The 22,867-nt window shown below is 40.8% G+C and overlaps 2 protein-coding genes across 9 annotated transcripts in view; one reads left to right on the forward strand and one right to left on the reverse strand.

Moving 5' to 3' along the window:
• Positions 1–22,867, reverse strand: part of nup188 (nucleoporin 188) — a 305,112-nt gene that overhangs the window by 174,847 nt on the left and 107,398 nt on the right. The window lies entirely within an intron of this gene.
• Positions 1–22,867, forward strand: part of cdk5rap2 (CDK5 regulatory subunit associated protein 2) — a 50,638-nt gene that overhangs the window by 876 nt on the left and 26,895 nt on the right. For 7 of the 8 annotated variants that reach the window (XM_080419049.1, XM_080419051.1, XM_080419056.1 and 4 more), the window contains exons 2-24: positions 2,542–2,597; positions 5,118–5,179; positions 6,402–6,512; positions 6,601–6,677; positions 7,664–7,787; positions 8,383–8,555; positions 9,721–9,868; positions 10,531–10,584; positions 14,406–14,522; positions 14,631–14,750; positions 15,439–15,535; positions 16,118–16,332; positions 17,047–17,217; positions 18,023–18,137; positions 18,224–18,357; positions 19,089–19,268; positions 19,846–20,040; positions 20,413–20,583; positions 21,123–21,240; positions 21,531–21,670; positions 21,775–21,891; positions 22,214–22,357; positions 22,583–22,695. In XM_080419049.1, the coding sequence (XP_080275175.1) occupies positions 2,542–2,597; positions 5,118–5,179; positions 6,402–6,512; positions 6,601–6,677; positions 7,664–7,787; positions 8,383–8,555; positions 9,721–9,868; positions 10,531–10,584; positions 14,406–14,522; positions 14,631–14,750; positions 15,439–15,535; positions 16,118–16,332; positions 17,047–17,217; positions 18,023–18,137; positions 18,224–18,357; positions 19,089–19,268; positions 19,846–20,040; positions 20,413–20,583; positions 21,123–21,240; positions 21,531–21,670; positions 21,775–21,891; positions 22,214–22,357; positions 22,583–22,695 (2,952 nt within the window). The remainder of the gene's footprint in view (positions 1–2,541; positions 2,598–5,117; positions 5,180–6,401; positions 6,513–6,600; positions 6,678–7,663; positions 7,788–8,382; positions 8,556–9,720; positions 9,869–10,530; positions 10,585–14,405; positions 14,523–14,630; positions 14,751–15,438; positions 15,536–16,117; positions 16,333–17,046; positions 17,218–18,022; positions 18,138–18,223; positions 18,358–19,088; positions 19,269–19,845; positions 20,041–20,412; positions 20,584–21,122; positions 21,241–21,530; positions 21,671–21,774; positions 21,892–22,213; positions 22,358–22,582; positions 22,696–22,867) is intronic. The other variant, XM_080419053.1, reaches the window with a different exon arrangement.

The following is a 22,867-nucleotide window of genomic DNA, read 5'->3' on the forward strand; positions in this document are numbered from 1 at the left end:
TACCAAAAAAAAAAAAAAAAAAAAAAAATGGCCGGCGATGGGATTAAAATGCTTTTTATTGAACAATACGGGAGATACGGGTACTCATCGCGGTCCGCGTCGCCTTGTAACATCCGTGGCTCGGTGGTAAGCACTTTATATTTGAAATCTGAACGTTTATGTTTATGTGAGAGATGGCAATGTGAAAAAATCGAACACAACTTTAGACCAGGGGGACTCGGCACCATGACTGTCATGGTATGACAGTCATGTTTCAGGGCTACTGTCACATCTAAGGATACCCGACTTGTTGATTGGTATTGTGATAATAAATGTAGCTAGCATTGGTGGTTGATTAATACATAAATGAAAGATATGAAATTCCGGTTTGCTGTTTTGTTTTGTTGTATTTGTTGTATGTACAGCTTTTGATCAGAGCCATCTATTAGAGAGTTACGCCAACTGCTCTGATTGACTTGTTAGTGTTGCATCAGTATAGTCTAGACTCTAGTGTGTGGATGGGCTGTCTTCCAAGTTGTGTTAAGTTTATATGGTTTGGGTAAGTTGTGTTAAGTTTATATGGTTTGGGTTAGATGTAGCTATGGACCAGAGCTAGATGTAATAATAATAATAATAATAATAATTGTTATTGTTGTTATTATTATTATGTTATGTGTAATTGTCATGCTTGTCAAAATGTCTCAAAGAGGAAGTCAACAGAGGATCTTTCAGTGAGTGGGCTTGAAATTGTTGTGACTCCTGGCTACATTGTTGTGAAATATTGTATTCCTATTTATTTTTTGCTTGCTTGCCAATGAGGATAATATGATTTTGAATCATTAAGTATTTCCTCTGCATTATTATTATTATTATCATTATCATTAATAATGTGTACATTGGTTGTCTGTATATGATCTCTCTGTATGTGTGAATGGTAAATACTAGTCTTCTACAGTGTAATGTCTTCAAGCACTGAATAAGTGAAGATGGGTACGGCGTATGTTTAAAGGTTGTTTCCAGGTGGTAAGCGAGCGTGCTGCCACAGTAATCCAAGATGTAAGTGATATGTGTGGTGTGGATTACTTTATTTCGTAATTTTGAATCTCATTATTTTCTTGTGCTGTTTAACTGTATTTATAGGATATTAGGAGGCTCGATGAATGTTATTCATGCTACTATTGTGTCCTCCTGCCCTGATGTTTGTAGCTGGCATTTGAACACAATTGAGAAGAGGAAGTCACAGTTGAAAGTCTGACAGCGTTTTCACTGAGTGCTTAAGATTAGTTTTTAGTTACAACAGTTGACATTGACAAACCTCTGTCATGATTGACACACTACACTGACATGTTTCTCTTGCTGACTTAAGCAATTCTTTCTGCTGAAACTAGTTGTATGCTGTGTGTCACTTCTAGTTTCTCAGTGTAGCACTGCTACCCTTTCAGATGAGTTCTATGCCTGGCTTCATTGCCTGGCTGCAATACCTTGACGCAGACTGGAGAGACAAATCATGGCCTTTGCTGTATGCCATGGCCTATTGTAACTAAGCGAACAAAGTGCAAGTATTGCTGGTGAGAATATCACAGGAAAGTGTATGGTTATTATGTGAGACTTGTAAAGTGATTCCTTTTTTAATTTTCTCTATTACTGTAACAAATATGGAAAGGCAAATTCTGTTACATAGAATGTCATAGAAATCAAATGTGTAATCCCTTTCTTGTTTTCATGTCAAGTTTTGTAGATCTGCAATGTTTTGAAAAATGTGAAAAACATTCACCTACAATGACATGCCCAAAATAGGGACACCAGGTTTAAAGTGTTTGAAAATGTTAACATTGATAGTTGCTAGCTGCTGTGCAGAACCCCCCCCCCCCTCCCATTTATTGTGGTCCAGATGTCTGTTATTATTCTTGTTTAAAGCATTGTGTTTGTGAGTGATGCTACTGTTGCTTTTGGGTGATCAGAACTACAGTGCTCTGTTTGTCTAATGACGAACGCTCTCTGCATCCACTGGCTGCTCTGTTCTCTCTTCTGTGTCAGGCAGCACATCACAAGGGTGCCACTGGCACACACGCACACGCACACGCACACGCACACGCACACAGACACACACACACACACACACACACACACACACACACACACACACACACACACACACACACACACACACACACACACACACGCAGAGGTGAACAGCGGTGCAGGCAAAGGGAGACAGGCAGTGTCAGAGTGAATGTAAATGAAGCGGAGAGTCATTCTCCAGCTATTTATGGAGTGTCCTTAGGGCTAAGAGGAACTGGCCAGTGTGAGTAATGCATAAACATCAGACATAATGTGTGTTGTCGTTGTATAGTAAGTAACTAACGTTTTGAGGGCAGAGAACATTGGTCAATCTAGGACGGAAAACACCTTTGCTTTGAGTTGTGGTTATCATTTTACTTGTTGATTGTAGTGCTGGTACGATATAAAAACGTTACTTCCACCTTCTACCGTTCCATTTCACGGTATTTCATGGTACAATAGATTTTTGGCTGTTTACTAATGGTGTAATCTTTCCCCCAGCTGCAGACTAACAGACTCCATAGGTTCTGGAGATTATTCCATGGACAGCATGACAGGTACAGTACAGACTTTCCTTTGTTCTCTCTATCTTCCTTTTTGTTCATGTTCTCTCATGTTCTCTCTCCATCTCTTGACAGACACATCTCCCCCGTGTTTTAATTAAGGCTGCTGTGTTTAGCTCGTTTCACTAAGAGGTGATGAGGCATGTGGTGGTGTGGGGGGTTTAGCTAATGATCTAGTTTCACTCTCATTCATGGTCAAGGTCTTTCGTGTGCCAACAATATACACTCTACATAGACAGTAGGTAAATATAAAAAAGACATTACGTAAGCAAGTGGTTAAGAAAGTGGAAAATCAGGTTACCATAATGGATTTCATTTGGACCGTCTGTCTAACAAAAACACAGATAAGGCTTGTCAATTCCATAGTTATTGATATAACTCCTGCTGCACTTAAATAGACTCACACGGTTGCTAAGATTAACAATTACAACAAGAACAAGAAAAACAAGAAATGCATATTATTCCCATGGATGAGAGATGAATGACAAATGAATAGACAAACCAAAAACAACATTCTAATATTTTGCGTGGCCTCTGTACAATTCGTACCTCATGATATGAATGTGAAGTGAAGGAAAATAGATAATGAGCATTGATCAAGATAATATACAGTATATGAATGTGGGATAAAATCTCAGAAAAAGGTTTGGCAATCAGCAACACACAAACACTAATGTGGCAATAGGCTATTTCTTTTCTATTACCTTCTCAACCGCCCACACCTCTGCCTCTCTTAATTCATTTTTAAAAGGGCTTTTCCTCAGGGCAGCATGGATCCCAATTCTGGCATTAAAAGACTTATCATATCCATCCATCTGTCTTACCACGTTACGTGACATCCCACATCTGTTTCAGTATAGGAACTATAGGCCATCAATTCTCACAGTATTTTTGATTTACACTATTGTAGTTATTGTAGGTTTGAAGCATTTTCACTGTTTTATTTATTGAGAGCAGCACGTATACAGAATTTGTAACACATGTGTTGACTATTAGTAGCTAGCATATTTATCTTTATAACTAATATTGAACAACTTTTCAACGTATATCCATATCTTGTATTAATTTGCAATAATCTTGAATGTATAAATATTAACTGTTGGTTTATTGTCATTTGAATTGATCAGATTGCCACTATGTTTGGAATGATCCCAAAATTCATTTTAGTAGACTATGTAGTATGTACTGTAGCCTAGTAATGTTACAGTTCAGTATATTTTTGGTTAGGGTTAGAGCAGAGGATAAAAGAAAACAATAGCATAATGACTGTACGTTGTTTAGGTTTTAGGCTGGAGTTATATTGCTACTACCCATTACTAAACTGAAAGTCATCATCACATACAGTATGCTTTCCAAACAAAACATGATGGATGTTCTGATTTATTTTACCTACATACTGTACACTTATCAACCACACACCTCCCATTGCTCTGTGCGTCAGGTGTAAGCAACCTATGAAAAAGGACACCTGAGGTAATTATAGCTGTCCCTTATTTTAGAAAGCAGCCATAGGCATGCCAGAGAAACGATGAATCATTTCAAAATGATATTAGTCATACGTTTTTTTCTTAACAGTCGACTTGCTTACAAGAGCTCTGCAGCGCTGTAAACGGAATAAATAAAATAGATAAGTAAGCCTAATAAAGTATATATAAAGTCTTAAATCAGTGTTTAGCAAATAGTTCCTCGAAATCCCGAATGAACATCATCAAAAATAACTTTAACAAAAATTGACTGTTTAACCGAAAGCATTATTTGATTACAACTCTTATTATCGGTTAACAGTTAAAAGCTTAACCATTAACATCCCTATTCTATTCTGTATGTTAGTGATGGAACATATGACGTACTTGACCCTGATATTAAAGAAACTGGATCAAGAGACGCATGGCTTAGCATTGCATGACACAAACACAGAGGACTATTATAGTGATGAGTGTCTGATATACAGTATATCAGTGCGGTTAACATAAACAAGATTAAGTATTAAAATCAGTGGTATGATCATGATGACAGACCTTTGTGAGTCTGATGGATTGTGAGTCCAGTCCTGTCAAACAGTCAGGCTGTCAGTGAGGAATTAGCGTTGTGAAATGTGCTGTTGACTTATTTAGAGTGTTATATGAGAGGCAGTCGGTTGGCTCACTGACCTGAACCGCTCTGAATAGGGCAGCACTCCAACTGTTCTCTTCACCTCTGATCCTCCTTGCAGAGAAAAACATGTCTGTTCTCTTTCTAACATCGACAGGATTTAGATGTGTGAGTAGGTCTGTGTGTAATCTGTGTATGCACATTTGAAAGAGAGGGAGCTATTGCTTTAAGCAGGGACTATTTCACAACCCCAAAATGTAGCTTTATGTTTACTACATATACTTATTTGCCAGAATAGCGCACAAAACATCACAGTGTGTACTAGTGAGCTTGTAGATCGGCTATTTTCGGCGCGTGACACCGGCACACAACAAAGCATACAGTACTGTCAAATCAAGCCTAACTCTCCCTCTTCCTCTACAGCTCCATCCTTTCCAGAAAAGATTTCGCCCATCAAAGCTTTCACCATGAAGGACTATGAAAATGTGAGTGAATTCATAAAATAACATGTGAAATTGAACATATTTTCTACCGGTAAAATGCATTGTGTGCAACATGTTTTGATCAAACCTTAACATCAGTCTCTCCAAAAATGAGCGGCCTCACCATATATGGAGATTTAGCATTGCAAGGGAAGAGAAAGGTGGCTCAGAGCCTGAATTTCAGCATTTCACTGTGACTGGTATGCATTGCACACTCAGATTTCTTGCTAGTGCTGCCTGGCTTGGCTGGCTGGCTGGCTATATGAATGATTAGAGGTTTGCAGAAGTGGTCCAGAGTGACTCCCCCCCCCTCCCCCCAGTACCAGATGTATGCTGTTATAGGCCTGGAGCACAATGATGCACAGTCTGCTGAACGGAGCCCAGTGTTTCATGCACGCATGCACACACACACTCAGACACACATAAGATGCTCACTCCCTTTCCCTCCATCTGCAGCAGCACACATAAGCCTTTTCATTGCCCTATTTACCACTTTCAACCTGGCTGGCGTCCCTATTTTGGGCCCTATTTTCAAAGATAAAAGCTAAAATAATAATAATAATTGCTAAATTTGCTGATCTGCAAGCTCACACACACGTTGCAACACGATGTGAGCTTGTAGAACAGCTTGTTTTCACTTTGTCATACAGTACACCATGGATTCGAATTAAAAAATAGCAAAAGTAACAGATCTACAAGCTCAAAACGCGTTGCTTTGTGCCGCGTTTCGAGCTTGCAGATCTGATACTTTTGTGTGACGCTGCTGTAGCATGATCAAGTAGGGTGTTACGTTTCTGCCCGACGACAGTAACGATATAGGGGTTAAGTGGTTTAACTTTCTCTATGGATGAGTGGTCGGATTGGACTCCAACCGTGTCCCAAGTTTTGATTGATTGAATATTTTATTAGGAAAAACAAATTTAAACATCATAATTACATTTATTATACTTTGTCTAAAAGGTCCAAGTATGTAGTCATACTGTACGTCATAGATATGTCATAGATGACTGACGTCGTAGACTGGACACACGACATACAGTACAGGATCCACGGCGTAATTAGACCCTGTGTTGTTTCATTTTGTTCTGGCCTAGTTTTGTCGCTAAGAAACATAAAGAAAGATGTGGATAACAATGTCAGGCGTTTGCAAAAATCACTAAGCAAACCTGTAATTACAATTTACCGGCTGCAACTTGATAATCTTTCTTCCTTGTTTAAATCACAGCAAATCACTGCTCTGAAGAAGGAAAACTTCAACCTGAAACTCCGCATTTACTTCATGGAGGACCGCAGGCAGCAGAAATGCGACGACTCCACTGAGGACATCTACAAAACGGTGTGTTTTAGACTCTTTATTTAGTCTTGTTACAATTTAATTCTAACTGTGGTAGCTGTGAGTTAACATACTGATTATTGTTTCTTAGAACATTGAGCTGAAAGTAGAGCTGGAATCCATGAAGAGAGACCTGGCAGAGAAACAGGAACTACTCGTGTCTGCATCGTAAGTATGACCCTATATAACCCCCCCAATTTAGTCGTTATGCATATTCCCAGTTTCTCCACTCACGTCACATGTGTAGTCACTGTCATTGATAACCTCTACATTTAGTCATGTGGGAGGGAGTAGTAGAGCATGTGTCTCCTCCCATTAACATGAAGTCACCAGCCGCGTGTCAGCCCCCAACACTCGTGCCAAAATGATGTAGGCACCGGAAATGTATTTGTGTATTTAAAACATTAATAAATACAGTTTCTGACAACTTGTTGTTATTTCCAAAATATCATTGGCTGCTATGACCCTGCAGCATTCCTTATTGAGCAGTACTTCTGTATACAAAAATGCTGTAATGACAACTAACACATTGAGTGCCAGGGTTTTTTTAAAAACAGGGTACAGTCAGTGCCTGGATTTTTAACATTTTTTGAACCTTTTTCAAGTAGTCACAAAATATTTTCAGTGATCACCGTCCTCACGGTGATCCCCTCATTACACACATAGAGGTCTCGTACAATCGGGGGGAAAAAATCAAAAACATTCGGTAATCCGTTCCATAGTTGCAGCCAGTTGAAAATAGTCAAAAATAGTCAAAAATACATAGTAAAAAAAAAAAGTACACAGGAGCCGAGATACAGGCTTTTGAAGTCATAAGTTAACCAGGAAGTGGATTAAAGTCTAAATCTTCGAAAAAATAATATCTCCTGGTGCTGTGAAGGAAAACATTTTTATTTTATTTTTTATTATAACCGTTTTTGGCACACCTCGTTTGGATTATGAAAAACGGCCCGGACCGTTTTTGGCACTCAATGTGCTAAGTATAGGGTTATGGTTCTGTATTTCATATCAAATCTTTCGTGTGTTGTAGTATCAAACAATAGTCAACACACAGAAACCTTTGTTCAAGATCATGAAGAAGTACAGATGTCATGGAGTCAGAGATGAAAACATTAAAAAGAGCTAACGTTGACTATTTGTGTGCACGTTGCAAGGAAAGCGTTGGAGAGTCTTGCTGGTCGAGAGGCGGGAGATCCCCGTCGTTTGAGAGATCAGTACCAGAGAGAGATGGCTGCCCTCCGGGACACGTTCAACAAAAAGATAGGTGACCTACAACAGGTGAGCCTTCAAGTCTGAATGAATCTGATGCACAATTAACCTCATAAAACCCTGCTGGCATCCCTATTTTGGGCCTGTCGTTATAGGCAAATATTCTCAAAAATAGCCGAGGCATATATCGTTGCTTTTCTCATTCGACAGTATCATGCATAAGTAGTGAAAAATGCAATTTTGAAAAAAAAAAAAAATGCTTGCATATAATGAAATGCACACAATAGGTACGGCAGGTTGAAAGTGACTAAGTCTGTGTGGGTTTTATATAACCAATGAAAAGTATTAACAAGAGCTTTTGACTACTCTAATTAAAAAAATAAAAATAACAGTTTGGACGTATAAGGTTTCCGCCCGTCAGCGATGATATGCTTGATGTATACGTATGCGTAGTACCGGCGGTGTTGTGCAGCGCAAATAGCAGATCTACTAGCTCACAACATGACACAATGAGACCCGTTGTGAGCTCTACACAAATAATCACCAAGAAAATAATCTATAGTTGCAGCCTTAAAACCCTGTTGTTACTTTGTGTGACTCTTGACTCTTTCACCACTGTTTTATTAGTACGTAGTTTAATTTAGTCTTTGCTTTACTCTGGCAGCAACTACAAACAGCAGAGCAGGAGGTTGAGAAGATGGCGGAGATCGCTGAGCAGGAGAAAGTGAAGAACATCAACATGGAGAAGCAGCTCCAGGCTCTGGGTGTACCTGGTACTCTCACTCCTGCCCCGAGCACAGACCGTGACCTCCAGCAGGCCCTACAGGACAAAGACAAGTAAGAAGACCACAGGACACCCCATGTACCCGTAACGCAGTGGTTCTCAACCTTGTGGGTTCGACAGTGAAGTGACAATTTATGGACTTTTAAGACCTTTTTAATACCTAAATAAAAAGAAAGAAAAAAGACCATTACTGCATCAAAAGGAATCAACACACTATACTTTAAAAACTGGTCAAACGTTGGCCAAATTGTTAAATGATAGAAGAAAGATAGCCGATCTACAAGCTCACAACCCCTCGCGAGGCGTTGTGAGCTTGTAGATCGGCTATTTTCACAATATTTATCTATGGAACCGAGTCAAACTAAATGTAATGCATCAACTCCTACAATTCCAAGTGCTTGTCAGGGTGGGGGGGGTCCCCAGTTCAAATATGATTATTTTGGGGGATCCCGGCCTAAAAGGTTTGAGAATCACTGACGTAATGGACCATTTGGTTCCATTTGTACACTCTTAAAGGGGAATTTTGGACCACGGTTTTCTTACCTTTTCTATGATGTTATGATATCTTAGGATGAATGGTACAGTAGAAAAAAATCATAACTCATCCCAGGTCCGCCACAGCTTAAAACGTGCGTCACTAGGCCTTGCGTTAGATCGTGTTTTTTAATAGCTTTTTTTTTGTTTTGTTTTTGGTGAGATCTGACGTTCATAGTGACAGAACACTTTGCAACCGAAAAAAAGAAAACGGAAGTCTTGCTAGACGAGATTGAAATCTCGAGATTTCAATCTCGTCTAGCGAGACTTCCGGTTTTTTTCTTCTTTTTTTTTTGCATAGTGTTCTGTCACTATGAACGTCAGATCTCACAACAAAAAAAAACACGATCTAACGCAAGGCCTATTGGCGCACATTTTAAGCTGTGGCGGACCTGGGATGGAATTATGAAAATGTTCTACTGTACCATTCTAAGATATCATAACATCATAGAAAAGGTAAGAAACCGTGGTCCAAAATTCCCCTTCAAATAAACACTGAGGATTTTACAGTATAGATTGGGATCCCAGAGAAGAAGAAAAAAAGATATCAAATCGGTGTCCGTGGCCTAATGTATATCAAACTGGAGGTCCTCCAGTTTGATATTAAACAGGTTTGAAATTAAACAGGTTGAGAATCACTGGTTAATGGACTGATGTCCCACCTCTCTCCTTCTTTTACCTCAGTGTCATCGAGCAGCTCAGGATCTCTTTAAAAAAACAGCAAGCTGCGATGGAACAGAAGAATAGTGGTGATCAGGGCACAGATGCACCAACCTCTGATCATGTCAGACAACTCTCCACTCTGGTTGCTGAGAAAGACCAGGAACTCCAGGTACATCTTTTAACTTCTGTTTCAGCCTATTACAGTCTTGAGTGTTGAAATGATCCTCAACAACTCACTGTGTCGGCCTGGACTGCTGGCGTAGCGGTCCAGGCACCTTTTTAGATGAGTACAATACACTTTCTGACAGTTGCAGCCATACCTGAGTGGGTAAATAGTTAGGATGGGTGAATACAACTGGGGGAATTCCCCCCTGTCAGGTGATAAGAAGGCTTGTTTAGCTCTCATGCATTGAAGGAGGTATGAGCTCAGCTCTGGGCTCTCCCTAGGCTGGCAGAGGAAGTGTAGCGCCCAGGATTATTTAGAAAATTGGCACTGGGTGAAACAAAAAATGGGGTTGCAAAATCGTGGGATAAAAATGTAGATTTAAGGTGAATACAGACAAATAATAATAATGATGATAATAATAATAATAATTATTACTACTACAGTTTACAAAAGCATTGAATAATAAGTTTGAAATATATCAGACAGACTAATATGGATGTATTTATTTTCCTATGTGTGTGATTACACAGCTCGTTGCTGAAGTACATGGCTTTGTCAAGCTAGACAAGGATGTCAGAGCAAATCTCTATCTATCCTGCAGTGGCCCGTGATTAATTCTGGCTGATCTTGTATAGGGTTTGATAATGTCTATTTTCCCCCCACAGGGCCTGAGGGATGAGCTGGCCTGTGACAGGGACAAGACACAAAGGGACCATCAGGTAATTATCCTTTTGTGTCATGATTTGATTGATATACTACTCTTGACACTGACCACACACAATAGTGATTTGCTCGACCTAAATCTGTCTGAAAATGCATCTTGTGTTATGTACAGCTAATGGGAGCTTCTTTTATTGCTGCCTCTGCCAGGCAGGCGGAGATGTGGTCTACCCGGCTGATCAGCGTCATATTTGTTGTGCACACATAACTAGTTGTCAGGAAAACTGATACCCCTTTTCCACCAAAATGAGTGCGTATACAGTATGCAATTTATTTTTAACATGGGACAACCCACCAAAAATATGCGATTGACTTTCCTACTGCCAAGTAGATGAGTAGGCCTTTTTTTTCCCTCCCCCCTGGCGTGTCATGTTTGATGTCATGAACTCCAATGCGAAAAAGACAAAGAACACGCATATCCCATAACCCGTGGGCTGGGTGCTGCATCAGAGCTTTAAACTTTAGAAAACTAAAATCTGCACCAGTATTATGCTCCCATTGTGTAATGTATTTGGCGACGTTTTGAGCCGGGAGGCTCTTCCTCAGACCTTATGATCATAAGGTCTGAGGAAGAGCCTCCCGGCTCGAAACGTTGCCAAATACATTACACAATGGGAGCATAATACTGGCATGCAGAATTATTTTTTCTATGATGTCATAAACCCGCCAGCTTGTATGGACACCAAACTCAATACAGGAGCTATATCCAGTATCTTATCATACCAATCCTGATAAACTAAGTCAGAAATGAGTGTGTTTCGTTCCATAGACAAAAAATGTGCGTTCATGAATTGCCTACAAGTATAGCGCTTACTAATAAACTGCACATTTTTGTATTCCTTTCTTTTTCTTTGGATTTAAAAGATTACAGTAAGTTGTAATCTTTACTCGTACACTGCTCCTAAATTATGTTTCCATTTCACACATAATTTTAGGGCCTGTAGAGCCCTTGGTCTCTCCATTTTCTCTACTGTTTGAATCAGGAGAAGCTCTCTCAGCAGTTAACCCTTTAACTGCCAGAGTAATAGTGTAATAGTGTGCCACTGCTGCCAGCGAAAAAGAGCGATTTTACTCCGATGAGAAATCTCATCGGTGGCGGGCAAAGAGTTAAAATAGCAGTAGGCAAAAATGACCGTGTCTATCTGGATGTCATGTTTCCATCACTGCTGATCAGACCTGAAGACAGTAAAACCCCTGAATACTGCAGAGTCATTTGTCCTTGGAATAAATATTGCTTTTAACCTTTCCCACTAAAGCCAAAAGCCACATGCTAATAGTGGGTGTAAATGTATTTGTGTCCAGTGGGAACTGAGAAAGGGGCTCTAGATAGGAACCTATTACATATAGGATCCTGAAAATGTAAATGGTTGGAGGCGTAGTGATTATGGGAACTACTGGTTGTTGATTTACAGAGGGGGTGAAAACAGGGAGCTGGTGACTGGGCTCTGGTCACACTGTTCACCTCTTAAACCCTATACTGACCCTATATATATTTTTGTAAAAGAATAGTAACAAAAATAATCTACTCAAAATAGTATCACATTTCCAAAATGTTTTACTATTTTGGAAATGTTTGCCTATAATGCCCAAAATAAGGACGCCCGGTTGAAAGTGATTAAGACTGGATTACCAAGCTGGTAGGATACAGTTCTGTGGAGAGATATTTATGGTCAATCTGTTCAACCTGCCAATGTCTTTCACATTAGCAATGCCATCTGTGTGGCAAACAGATGGCATTCACAAACATGTATGTGCTGCCTGTGAGTACCCAGTAAGTATACGAGTGAGGTAAAGGGAGACAATCAATAGAGAGGCCAAAGAGGGCCAGACAGCACTTGATTGTCTGGCCCTCTTAAGTTATTTCACCAGAAAAAAAGATGTAACTCAACTCAATGAGGGTCTGGCGTGATGAACAGAATGCACTAGACAGGGTGAATGCTGCTGTATGAAGCTTCTGCACCCCCTGCCCAGGATGGCGTATGAATGTAGTCATATGACAAGTAGTGCAAATAGCTTGCAAAACAGTTGTGAGCTATTAGATCAACTATTTTCACGATTTTTGAAATTGAACATTTGCCCAAAATAGGGACGCAAGGGTTAATTTGGTTAACCGTCCGTGACTGGGCCTTCATGGTTAAACAAAAATCCTGTCGCTTTATGTGGGTTTATTAGGGATTATGGACACTGGCATCAGCCATAATAAAGATCACTGTAGCAGTTCAAGGGGATTTTGCCTGATTGAATACGTAGAATAGAGGCGGGTGTGGGGATTATTACAGCTTATGGTGCTGCCCTTACCAGTATGAACTCAGTCATTCTCCACTCACTCACTGACGCATGAAGACAATATTATAATGTAGGTACTGTAGCTATTCCATGACTGGCAGGCTGACCATGAAACTGTGGACAGTTTGCATGCGAGAGGGAGGCTTTTCGGAACCTTTTTCAGTGGCCAGGTCTGTTCTGTCATCGTTGGATCCAAGGAGATGATGGAACCGTGTCGTGTGTGTGGGATTCGATTGGCTGGCAGCCAGTGCCGCTGGATCTTCAGCTCATCTGCAAAGAGGAAACTGCAGGTCATCTTGTCCCATGTATTGGACTGGGAAGTAACTCGTGATGGACATGGAGAGTTCCTGTGTGGGAAGTGTGTATATCAGTTGGAAACGGTGATGGACTGTGATGTTGCCATCAGTTGGCTGCAAGACGAACATGACGCCCTGGTCCAAAAGCTCCAGGCTGAAAAAGAACAATTGACAAAATGCCTTTTCCACTTGTACAGCAAAAACAACCCGATTCCAGAAAAGGGAGATGGGGACAGCACCAGCTCCAGGGTTTCCCTCCCATTGTCTGCAGTGGGGAGCCATTTAGCGAAGGCTGTGGGTGAGCTTGCCTCAGAAAGGCAGCAGAAGGTAAATCTTATCAGAAGGTTTGTAAATCTGGACAGAATTGGGTATAAGGGGGCATTTCGAGGGTGTCCAGCCCTCAGGAGCTGCATGCTTGGATCAGGGCCAAGGCTGGATGGCCCTGTGAAGAACCCTGGACTCCAAGCAGCACCCCACCATTCCCAGAGCATGTACCTTGACCTGATCCACCGTAAGGGCACCTTTATAAACCCTGGGTTCAAAGGCCACTCCATATCCCTGCAGTCTCTCAATCGAGATTTAGCCTCCGACGCCCCCTCAGACACTCAGACGTCACCCAAACGACGGCTCAGAGAGACCAGGAAGTGTGTGGTTAGAGACGACACCTCCAATGATCCAGGCAGAAAACTGCTCTGCAGCTCATCAAGACAACCCTCCGTGATCTCTGACCTGATTCAGTTGCTGCGCTGTATCTCCAGACGGAGAATCTCCGCACCTCCAGAGAGCCGCATTCCTATCCTGCAGTGGCCAGGACCTCCTGGGCACGTACGCACAAGCCGCCGGAACATTGAGGCCAAGCTCAGACACAGAGCAGCAGATTGGAAGTTCCTGCGTGATCTCACTGAAGAATTTGATGATGAATACTCTGTTGTCAGAGTGGAGGTAGTTGTGAGAGGCAAACCTCTGTTGAGCCCATAATAGGTTTATTAGCTATCATCAACCTGGCGTCCCCATTTTGGACAAGTCGTTATAGGCAACATTCTTCAGAAAACCAAAACGATTAGCTAAATTAAAAACCGCATTGTGAGCTTGTAGATCGGCAATTTTTATGCAACACCACCGTACGACGGAAGTATAAAATACTGTAGGGCTTAAGTGATTAAACACAGTGGCAGGTATTATTGGAAAATTAATCTCTTTCTATGTGATTTGTGTGTTCTGTTTTTCCTGAAAAGCAGAGTGAGATCAGACGGTTGGAGTCCACCAGTAAGATGCTAAATGAAGAGCTCAACAAAACAAAAAGCAGCAATGAAAATTTGATAAGCACACTAGAGGAGGCACAGAGCCAGACCAAGGTATTTGGAGGAAAATTATGTTAATGTTAAGAAATTGCTACCAATGTCTTAACTGTCAGTTTGATTTAAATCCAATAAATTTAAACCTTAGTTTTCTGTTTTAATCAGACGCTGTCTGGTAAGTTGGAGGAGAGGGAGAAAGAGCTCAGTTCAGAGAAGAAAAATGCTCTGAAACGGGATAAGACTATACAAGGGCTCACTCACGTCCTCAAAGAAAAGGAAAAAGAGGTAAGGATATTTTTATAATAGTAATATTAATCATTTAAATGTTTGGCTATTATAACAGTACATGCGTGACAAATTATAGCCACAGTTGAATTGTCTGCAACTTTTACTATAAGTATGACTGATAATTCATCACCATCTGCCATGACCTCTTGCTGTGTTACATAATACATGTAACATACATAAATACCTTCGCCCCGAAGTCTTATTCATATTAGTTGCGTGGTGGAGTTGTGCACAGAAAATAGCAGATCTACAAGCTCACAATGCATCACAATGTGATGCGCTGTGAGATTGTAGATCTGCTATTTTCGGATGTGCGTCACGCTTCACAACCAAGTACAAATCAGGCATGTGGCTGAAAGAAATCCCTCTTCAATCTGTAAACATCCCTTATTCTTAATGTACTATTAGTTTGCACATACTGTACTTGCACTAATGTATTTATACTTTGTGTACAAGTGTATACCTTTTATTGCATATTTATTATAAATATCCGGCTACTAAATTATTATCCTCTACTCCCAATTTTAACATTATCCAGTATTATCCTTATCATTATCATTATTATTATCATTATCTTATTATATTGTTGTTAGAACAGTTTGCGGAACATGCTGCTTGTCCGTGACAAATAAACCCTGTTGAATCTTGAATCACACTAATCCATTTGTTTTGGATGGTTCCACAGATTTCAGAGCTGTGTCATGAAATTGAGGACAGGGATGAAGCTCTGACCAAGGCCAGAGAGGCAGCACATAAAGCTCAACTGCAGAAATACCAGGCCAGTCTATTATTACCTTACCAAAGGACATACAATTATTAAACCGAAGACATTTAAAATGATAAACCACAAAGCCTTTCAAGTGTTCTCCAGTCTAAAGACGCAAAGGCAGTGGAGTTTACTTCGCATAGTACATTATAATATGTATTTAGAATATTTAGAATGGTTGACTGGGACTATGTTTGATGTGTCCCTAAATCAATTTAGCCAGCCAATCAGAAATGTATTTCCCATTGCCATGATTTAACCACTTAAACCCTACTGTACAGTATATACTAAGTTGACCGGGGTCCCCCAGGGCTCTATACTAGGTGCGGCCATTTTTCCCCCTCTACACAAAATCTCTTTGCCGAAAATAGCTGATCTGCTATTTCTGCCGAATGTTCACCCCAGAATAGAATAGAATGTTCTTAAAAAGAAAGAAGCAAAACCTTTGCATACCTACAGAGGTGACAGGTGCGTAGGAGAAGACCACGGGTCGATCAAAGTAAAATAAAAAACTCCCTTCTTGACAAATTTTCTTGAACATTTTCAATTGTTTTTTGAAAATAGGACTTATGTATGCTTGTCTTTTGACCGCAGGGAGCAGAGGAGCAGCAGACGACGCTGATGGAGAATCAAACCAAGCTGGCAGAGCTCCAGGGGGAACACCACAACAAGGTGATGGAGGCCCAGAAGCTGCAGCGCTCCCTGGCCAGGAGGGAACAGGAGCTGGCTGACCTACAACAAGCAAAGGATCAGCTGGAGGTGGAGCTGGAAGACCTTCAACAGCTGAAGAAGAAAGGAGATAAAGCACTTAATGTAAGTCTGACATCATTACTCCCGAGTATGTGCACTTGGCCAAGTGAATACTTTGTCAAACTACTTCAGATAAAACAAAAGAAAGACATATTTTCAACAGAACAAATGTCATTAAACAGCTTTATATATGTCATGATACCTGCCAACATGAGGCTATGAAAAAGAGGGAGGTTTTCTGGAGTATTGGCAAATGGCCTACCCACAATGCTCTCCAATGCCCCCCATATAAACCTACACTACAGATGAATATATAGATAGAGTAAATGCAAGGGTGTGAAAGTAGAATGACTTGTAATTCATCTTTATTAGTTTAATACAGTTTCATAAAAATAAATGAATAAAAATGCAAAATGTACAAAAAAGTCCAGGTCAAAAATGTACATCATGACAGTGTGTGTGGCTAGCGGTGAGAATATGAATGTAATAGAGGTTAGTAAGGGGAAGGTCTCGCATCAAAAGGTACAGTATGATTGGCAACTGTTAATCCATTTTCAGTTTTCAGCAACAAACTGACCAGGGTGGGTTTGGGCAAGCACAGTGAGGAGTGACACACATCAGGCTGGGTAGTTTGTGCATGAAATCAAGAGATCAATGGATACAATTACCAATTGGGGGCACAGCGGGAGAAATGGTTAAATATAGGAAGATTCCTGCAAAGAATCGGGAGTGTTTGCAAGTACGTTCAAATATCTACTTCAATGTTGTTGTCTCCAGGACATGCAGAACCAGTTGAAGAAGCTGGGTGGGGAGATTGGAGAGAAGGAGAATTCTCTGGAGCAGCATTACCAGGAACTGCTAGACCAGAACAAGAGAACTCTACACGCCCAAGAGGTTACCATCCAGCGCCTGACCTCCAGTCTGACTGCAAAGGAACAGCAGTTGCAGGTGACATAACATGATAGATCATAACCTACCATACCAGAACACATCTTTTCCTTGCTCGTTTTATTAGCCTCAAGTGTCTCAGAGTGGAGGAGAGAGTATCACGTGTATTAAAATGTTTATGTTCACATAAAACAGTGGGAGATCCATAGACTTTGTACCATGCAGATTTAAAAACCTTGTTTTATACTCTGCAGAAGTTATGAGTAATCGGTTACCGGTAAGCCTTAGGTCGATTAGCTCTATTGTCAACTTCAAGTCCTCTATTAACACATTCACTGCCAAAGTTTATTCATAATAAAATCACCCACTGCCAGGGTTTTTAATCATTTTTTTATAGAAAAAATGTGAATTATTTGTCCGTTTATTTTTTAACATTGAAGTGAATGTATTTTTTTTTCATTTTTTTTTATATCTCCTAATTCGTTAGGGTTATAAATTTATACTCAAAAATTAGAGAAACATTTTAGGAATTCAAAAACAAAATTAAAAAAAATAATTAAAAGGGGAGAATTCTCCCCTTTGGCGGTGAGTGTGTTTGAGCTGGGTGAATAGAAGGTGCACCAAATTATAACCATCAGTTTAGTTCTAGCAGGTATAGTACCCATTATAGCCCTTTTTTAGCACTCATTTTACACAAGCATTTACACTCAACGGACAAAAAAAAAAGTACAAATACATGTTCATGTATGCATTTTTGTCAACCATACCAGGTAAACTGCTGCACATTGATTATCAATTAGTATATTTATATGGCTTTTAACATCGCGTTTCCCTTCCGTTTGTTTTTGTATCCTTACATTTTCAGGAGTACATGAACCTGCTCAGAGATGTTGAGCACAGCAGAGTCCCAGAAGGAAATGATGTCACGCTCTCCAAGCTTCGGGAACGCTTGAAAGAGAAGGAGAAGGCTCTAGAGGCATGTCTTCACCTCACAGTTGTCATCTGTCCCATTGCCTCCAAATTACTTTTCTTTGATGCTGACGTTCTTCTGTTCTCCTACAGCAAGCGTTGGATGACAAGTTTGCTGCCATCGAGGAGAAGGACAACGAGATCCACCAGCTCCAGCTGTGTCTGAGGGAGAAGGAGAGAGACCTGGAGAGACTCAACAATCTGCTCTCTCACAATGAGGAAACCATCAATGTGAGAGGAGACATTACATATGATTTCATATATGGATTGATGTTTATTATTTTCAGTACAATTTATTAGGGGACATTTCGCGATATAAAAAATATGACAATATGTATTGTCAAGACGAAATACTGTATTGTGATATCCGTGTGATAATGTGAAACGCAACATGTTTCCATCAACGCATCTCCACAGAAACATCACACTTATATAGCATCAAGATAAACTCCACTGTATAATATCCAAGTGAGTGTTGGGTTGTATGTTAAAGACTCCAGCAGCTGTTTGTGTGCATGACAATATACTGTGTGCAATGTAAACACACACTAGTGCATATCCGCTGGAATTATTTCCAGTCAATATCCATACTGTATGTACCTTTCAAAGTACGAGCACTTTGCAATTTTAACACAGATTCGTTAACACAGATTTGTGTCCCCACTTAAAACACATTTTTACAAAGTAATTGGAAAAACTTTAATCGACGGACATAGTTGGGTTGTGTGCATCCCCAGGTATGGACTAGTATTGTTGTATCGTATCGTTGTCGTCATCCCAATATGTGTATTGTATCGTTTCACCCCTACAATGTTACATAATCAAAGCTATTATGGGTAAAGCAGAGACACTGAGACAAGAAACGGTTTTGTCCAAAGTCGGACTTGATTTCACAAGGTCCAACTTCCTACACAATCACATGCTTCTGTCTTCAACTTTCTCTGCTTGCCTTTTTCATCCAGAGTTTTGACAGTCTGATCAAGGAGAAGGACGTGGAGTTGCAGCACCTTGCCAATACACTGAAGAACCTTCAGAGAGCCAAGCAAGATGTGGAGGAGAACCTGAACCGAGCGCTAAGGGAGAAGGACTCCATCATCAACCAACTACAGCTCTCCTTACAGGGCAAAACCAAGGACATGGAGGTAAAAGGACGATTTTGTTTTGTGTTTTTCAACTATTTAACCACTTAAGCCCTATTTTTATACTGGTGTCATGAAGTGAAATTAGCCACGTCACATCGCAATGTGTTGTAATGACCACAATAGGGACGCCAGATTGAGTGCGTTTTGAGGGCAAAGTTCAAAATGCAAACTTCTGAAAATGTATTTGATAGGGTTGGGTATGGTTAGTCGGTTCTTTTTTGGAAGCGAGAGAAAGTTATTTCATTCTACCTCAACCAAATTCTTTTTCACATTTCCTTTTTTCGATTCCCTGGAAGCGCTTTCTATGGTCTTCTCTGTCTATCAGACAGTCAGGGCACATTCGCACATGCTGTGGCAATAGCTTGAATTTGACCTGACTACAACGTTGAAAGGAAAGCCCTCTAAAGTTTGGGTGTATTTTTTACACTAGAAACTGCAAAATGAAAACATAGAAAACATAGCAAAATACAAGCTCATCTGTAATACCTCTGTCATTTCAGTACACTTATTCTTCAACATGCCTTTATAAGTGAAGAATGGCTAACGGCTTGCTTCCTCCCTCCTTGTCCATTTCTAGGAAATGGCTTCAGCGATGCTGAGCCAGTCACAGACACAGGCCCGTGACCTTGCTGAACAAATGGGCCAAAGGTTAAAGGTGACAGAGGCTATGCTGGCTGAGGCTGTGAAGGTCAGAGAGAGGCTGGTGGCAGATAATGAGAGTGCTGTAGAAGGACTGCTGAAGACCATTAGCAGCAAAGACCAACTCCTCAAGGTAAACCCCTTTATTTAACCACGGCAATAGTGAAAATAGCCTATCTACAAGCTTGCAGTGTGTCGCAAAAATATTGTGAGCTTGTAGGTTTGCTATTTTCGCCTTTTTATGTTGACAATTCCTGTCAATGTTTTGAACATTGTTTCCTACAAGCACATGCCAATAATAGGTGGTTAATAATGTTTATTTTTTTAGTCTTTATCCATTTCGACATGATGCCCAGGGGAGCTGTGGATCTAACCTTCTACTTCCCAGGTGGCCACTCTCCCTCCCGAGTCGCTGCTGCGGCGGCAGTGCCGCCCACTGTTTATTTACACTCCAAACTCTCCACACACTCAGTCGGCCTTTCACCCTCCTTATGTGTTCTCCCAGGAGTCTGCGGAGCACTACAACCTCATGCTGTCTGAGCTGAGAAGGCAGCTGTGTGGAACGCAGCAGCAGCTCGCCACCGCTGAGAAGCACAGTTCCACTGTAGCCCAGGAGGCTCACCAAGAGAGCGCTGATCTCAGAGCTCAGCTGGCGCAAAAAGAAAGCCTCATCAATGTGAGTTCACTGGGGGACGCAGGTCGCTCAGCTAGAAGACGGCACAAAGAGTGGCAAGCATGACAAAACAGTACCGTAGACGTAGCACACTGCAATTAATCCTTTGTTTAATGTTGACTTTGAATCACCTGGCTGCCTTCTTAACCAATTAAACCCTATATACTTCGTTGCCCGGGGTCCCCCAGGGGTCTATACTTGGTCCCCTCCTTATATCCAAATCTCTGCCGAAAATAGCACCTAGCAGTAGGTTAAGATCGCCACAATTTTTTTAAATCCCACTTATGTTTTATATTTTTGGATGTATTTCCCTTTCTTTTTATAATAGAAGTGAATGGTAGTCGGATCGGGCTGAACCCTTGCCCAAATAAGGAGTTGTATTAGATGACTGACCTCATAGACTGGCCACATGAAGTCTGAGATCCACATGAACACTTTTTCACCGAAGCATAAAATAGGGCTTAAAGACACCTGTGAAAAAAAAGGTCTGTTGTCAGTTGACTGTTATTTACTAGATTGTTGTCTTCATTACAATCGTGCAGAAGCTGCTTGCTCATGGCCAGGGACAGGACAGACTCCAGCAGAACGTGGAGACGAGTCAAGTCCTGGAGCTCCGTCACACCATTCAGATCCTACAGGAGAGGCTGGAAGAAAGTGGAGGTAAGACACCTGAGCCCAATAATTCCTTCTAAGTGGAAGTTGATTATATGTTTAACCTCTTAGGCCCTATTTTATACTTTGTCGTATAACAGTGTTGCACGAAAATAGCCTATCTACAATCTCATACCGTGATGTGTTGTGAGCTTGTATATCTGTTTTCACAGTATTAGATTTTTTATAATTCATTCTTTTTTACAATTTTGCTATAATGACATGCCGAAAATAGTGACACCAGGTTGAAAGTTTGTGTATTTACTTTCTAAATTCTTCTTCTTTTGTGGACTCTGAAGCTGATCTGTCCAGGAGGAATAATGAAGATAACATGGAGAACATTCCACTCACCAAGAAAACCATTGTCATCCTGAAAAAAGAGCTCATGCAGAAAACTGAAGCTCTGAACAAAGCACTAAAGAGGGAAAATGAACTGAAGGTCAGTAACAAATCATTTGTACTTCTCATCTCCATAATTCATTAATGCTTGGTGTTTTTTATTCTGTTGTAATCTTGCTACCTGATTTTCATTTTAATATGCAGATTTTGCTGGCAGAGCTTCAGTCGAGGTTAACTGAACTGGAGGGGACCAATGAAGGTCAGGCTGCTAACTTGGAGTCCTTGACCTCCACACTGGTAACCAAGGATGAGATAATCAGTGTAAGAAGACACTCATTCACAGAGACAGACAGTCACACACACGTTAAGCTAGGACTGCACCTATTGATTATCTAGCGATTATTCTATTGATTACTTTTTAGATTCATTTTATAATTGAGAAGCGTGTTTTCTTTCTTTTTTAATAGATTTGTTATAATCGACAATCAATTATTCTGATTAACCACTTAAGCCCTATTTTATACGTCATGGTACACCAGTGTCGCATAAGAATAAGGGAACAAGGGCGCTTCTGCTCACTACATTTGACATTGTTGACCTGCTGTAGCTGTCTTTTGAAAGGACTTCTTCTGTCTCCTGATAGGACCTCCATCAGCGTCTTGGCCAGAGAGGAGACAGTCACACCAGCCAAACACAGGGCCAGGCCTGCAGGGCTGGGATAGATAGATCACTACCTGGCCTACCTGAGAGAGAGAGAACCATCATAGGTGGAGATAGCCAGCAAGAGGTACATTATGAAAGCCTTCTGTATTATTACCAGTGCAGAGTGGAGTTGAGCGTTAAGCTGGTGCTGAACTTATTTTTTTTCCATAAAATTCACAGAAAACTAAAATTATGATTATTTTCTATACGATAACCAAAATCAAACTGAATCCAAGAAACGGTAATTACTCTGCACTACTACTAAGGAAAATGCTGGCCTTGATGTAATTGGAGTCACGTGTCTCTCCAGGCTCTACCAAACTTGACATCCCTGCAGGAAGAGCATGAGGCCCTGAACAGAGCCCTGAGGGCCGAGCAGCAGCTCTACTCCAGCCTGGTCAGAACCGTCAAGGAGCAAGACAGGTATGGCTGCTCGAGACGTATGCCTAATTTATGCTCAGTCGCATGACGGTATCGCGTGCCGAAAATGGCAGACCTCCAAGCTCTGTAGGTTGGCTATTTTAAACACACGATACTGTCGTGCGATGAAGTATGAATCGGGTTATACTCTTATTTATTTTTGATTACTTAATGG

This window comes from Gymnoscopelus braueri, assembly GCF_963280865.1.
Source record: "Gymnoscopelus braueri genome assembly, chromosome: 22".
NCBI lineage: Eukaryota > Metazoa > Chordata > Actinopteri > Myctophiformes > Myctophidae > Gymnoscopelus > Gymnoscopelus braueri.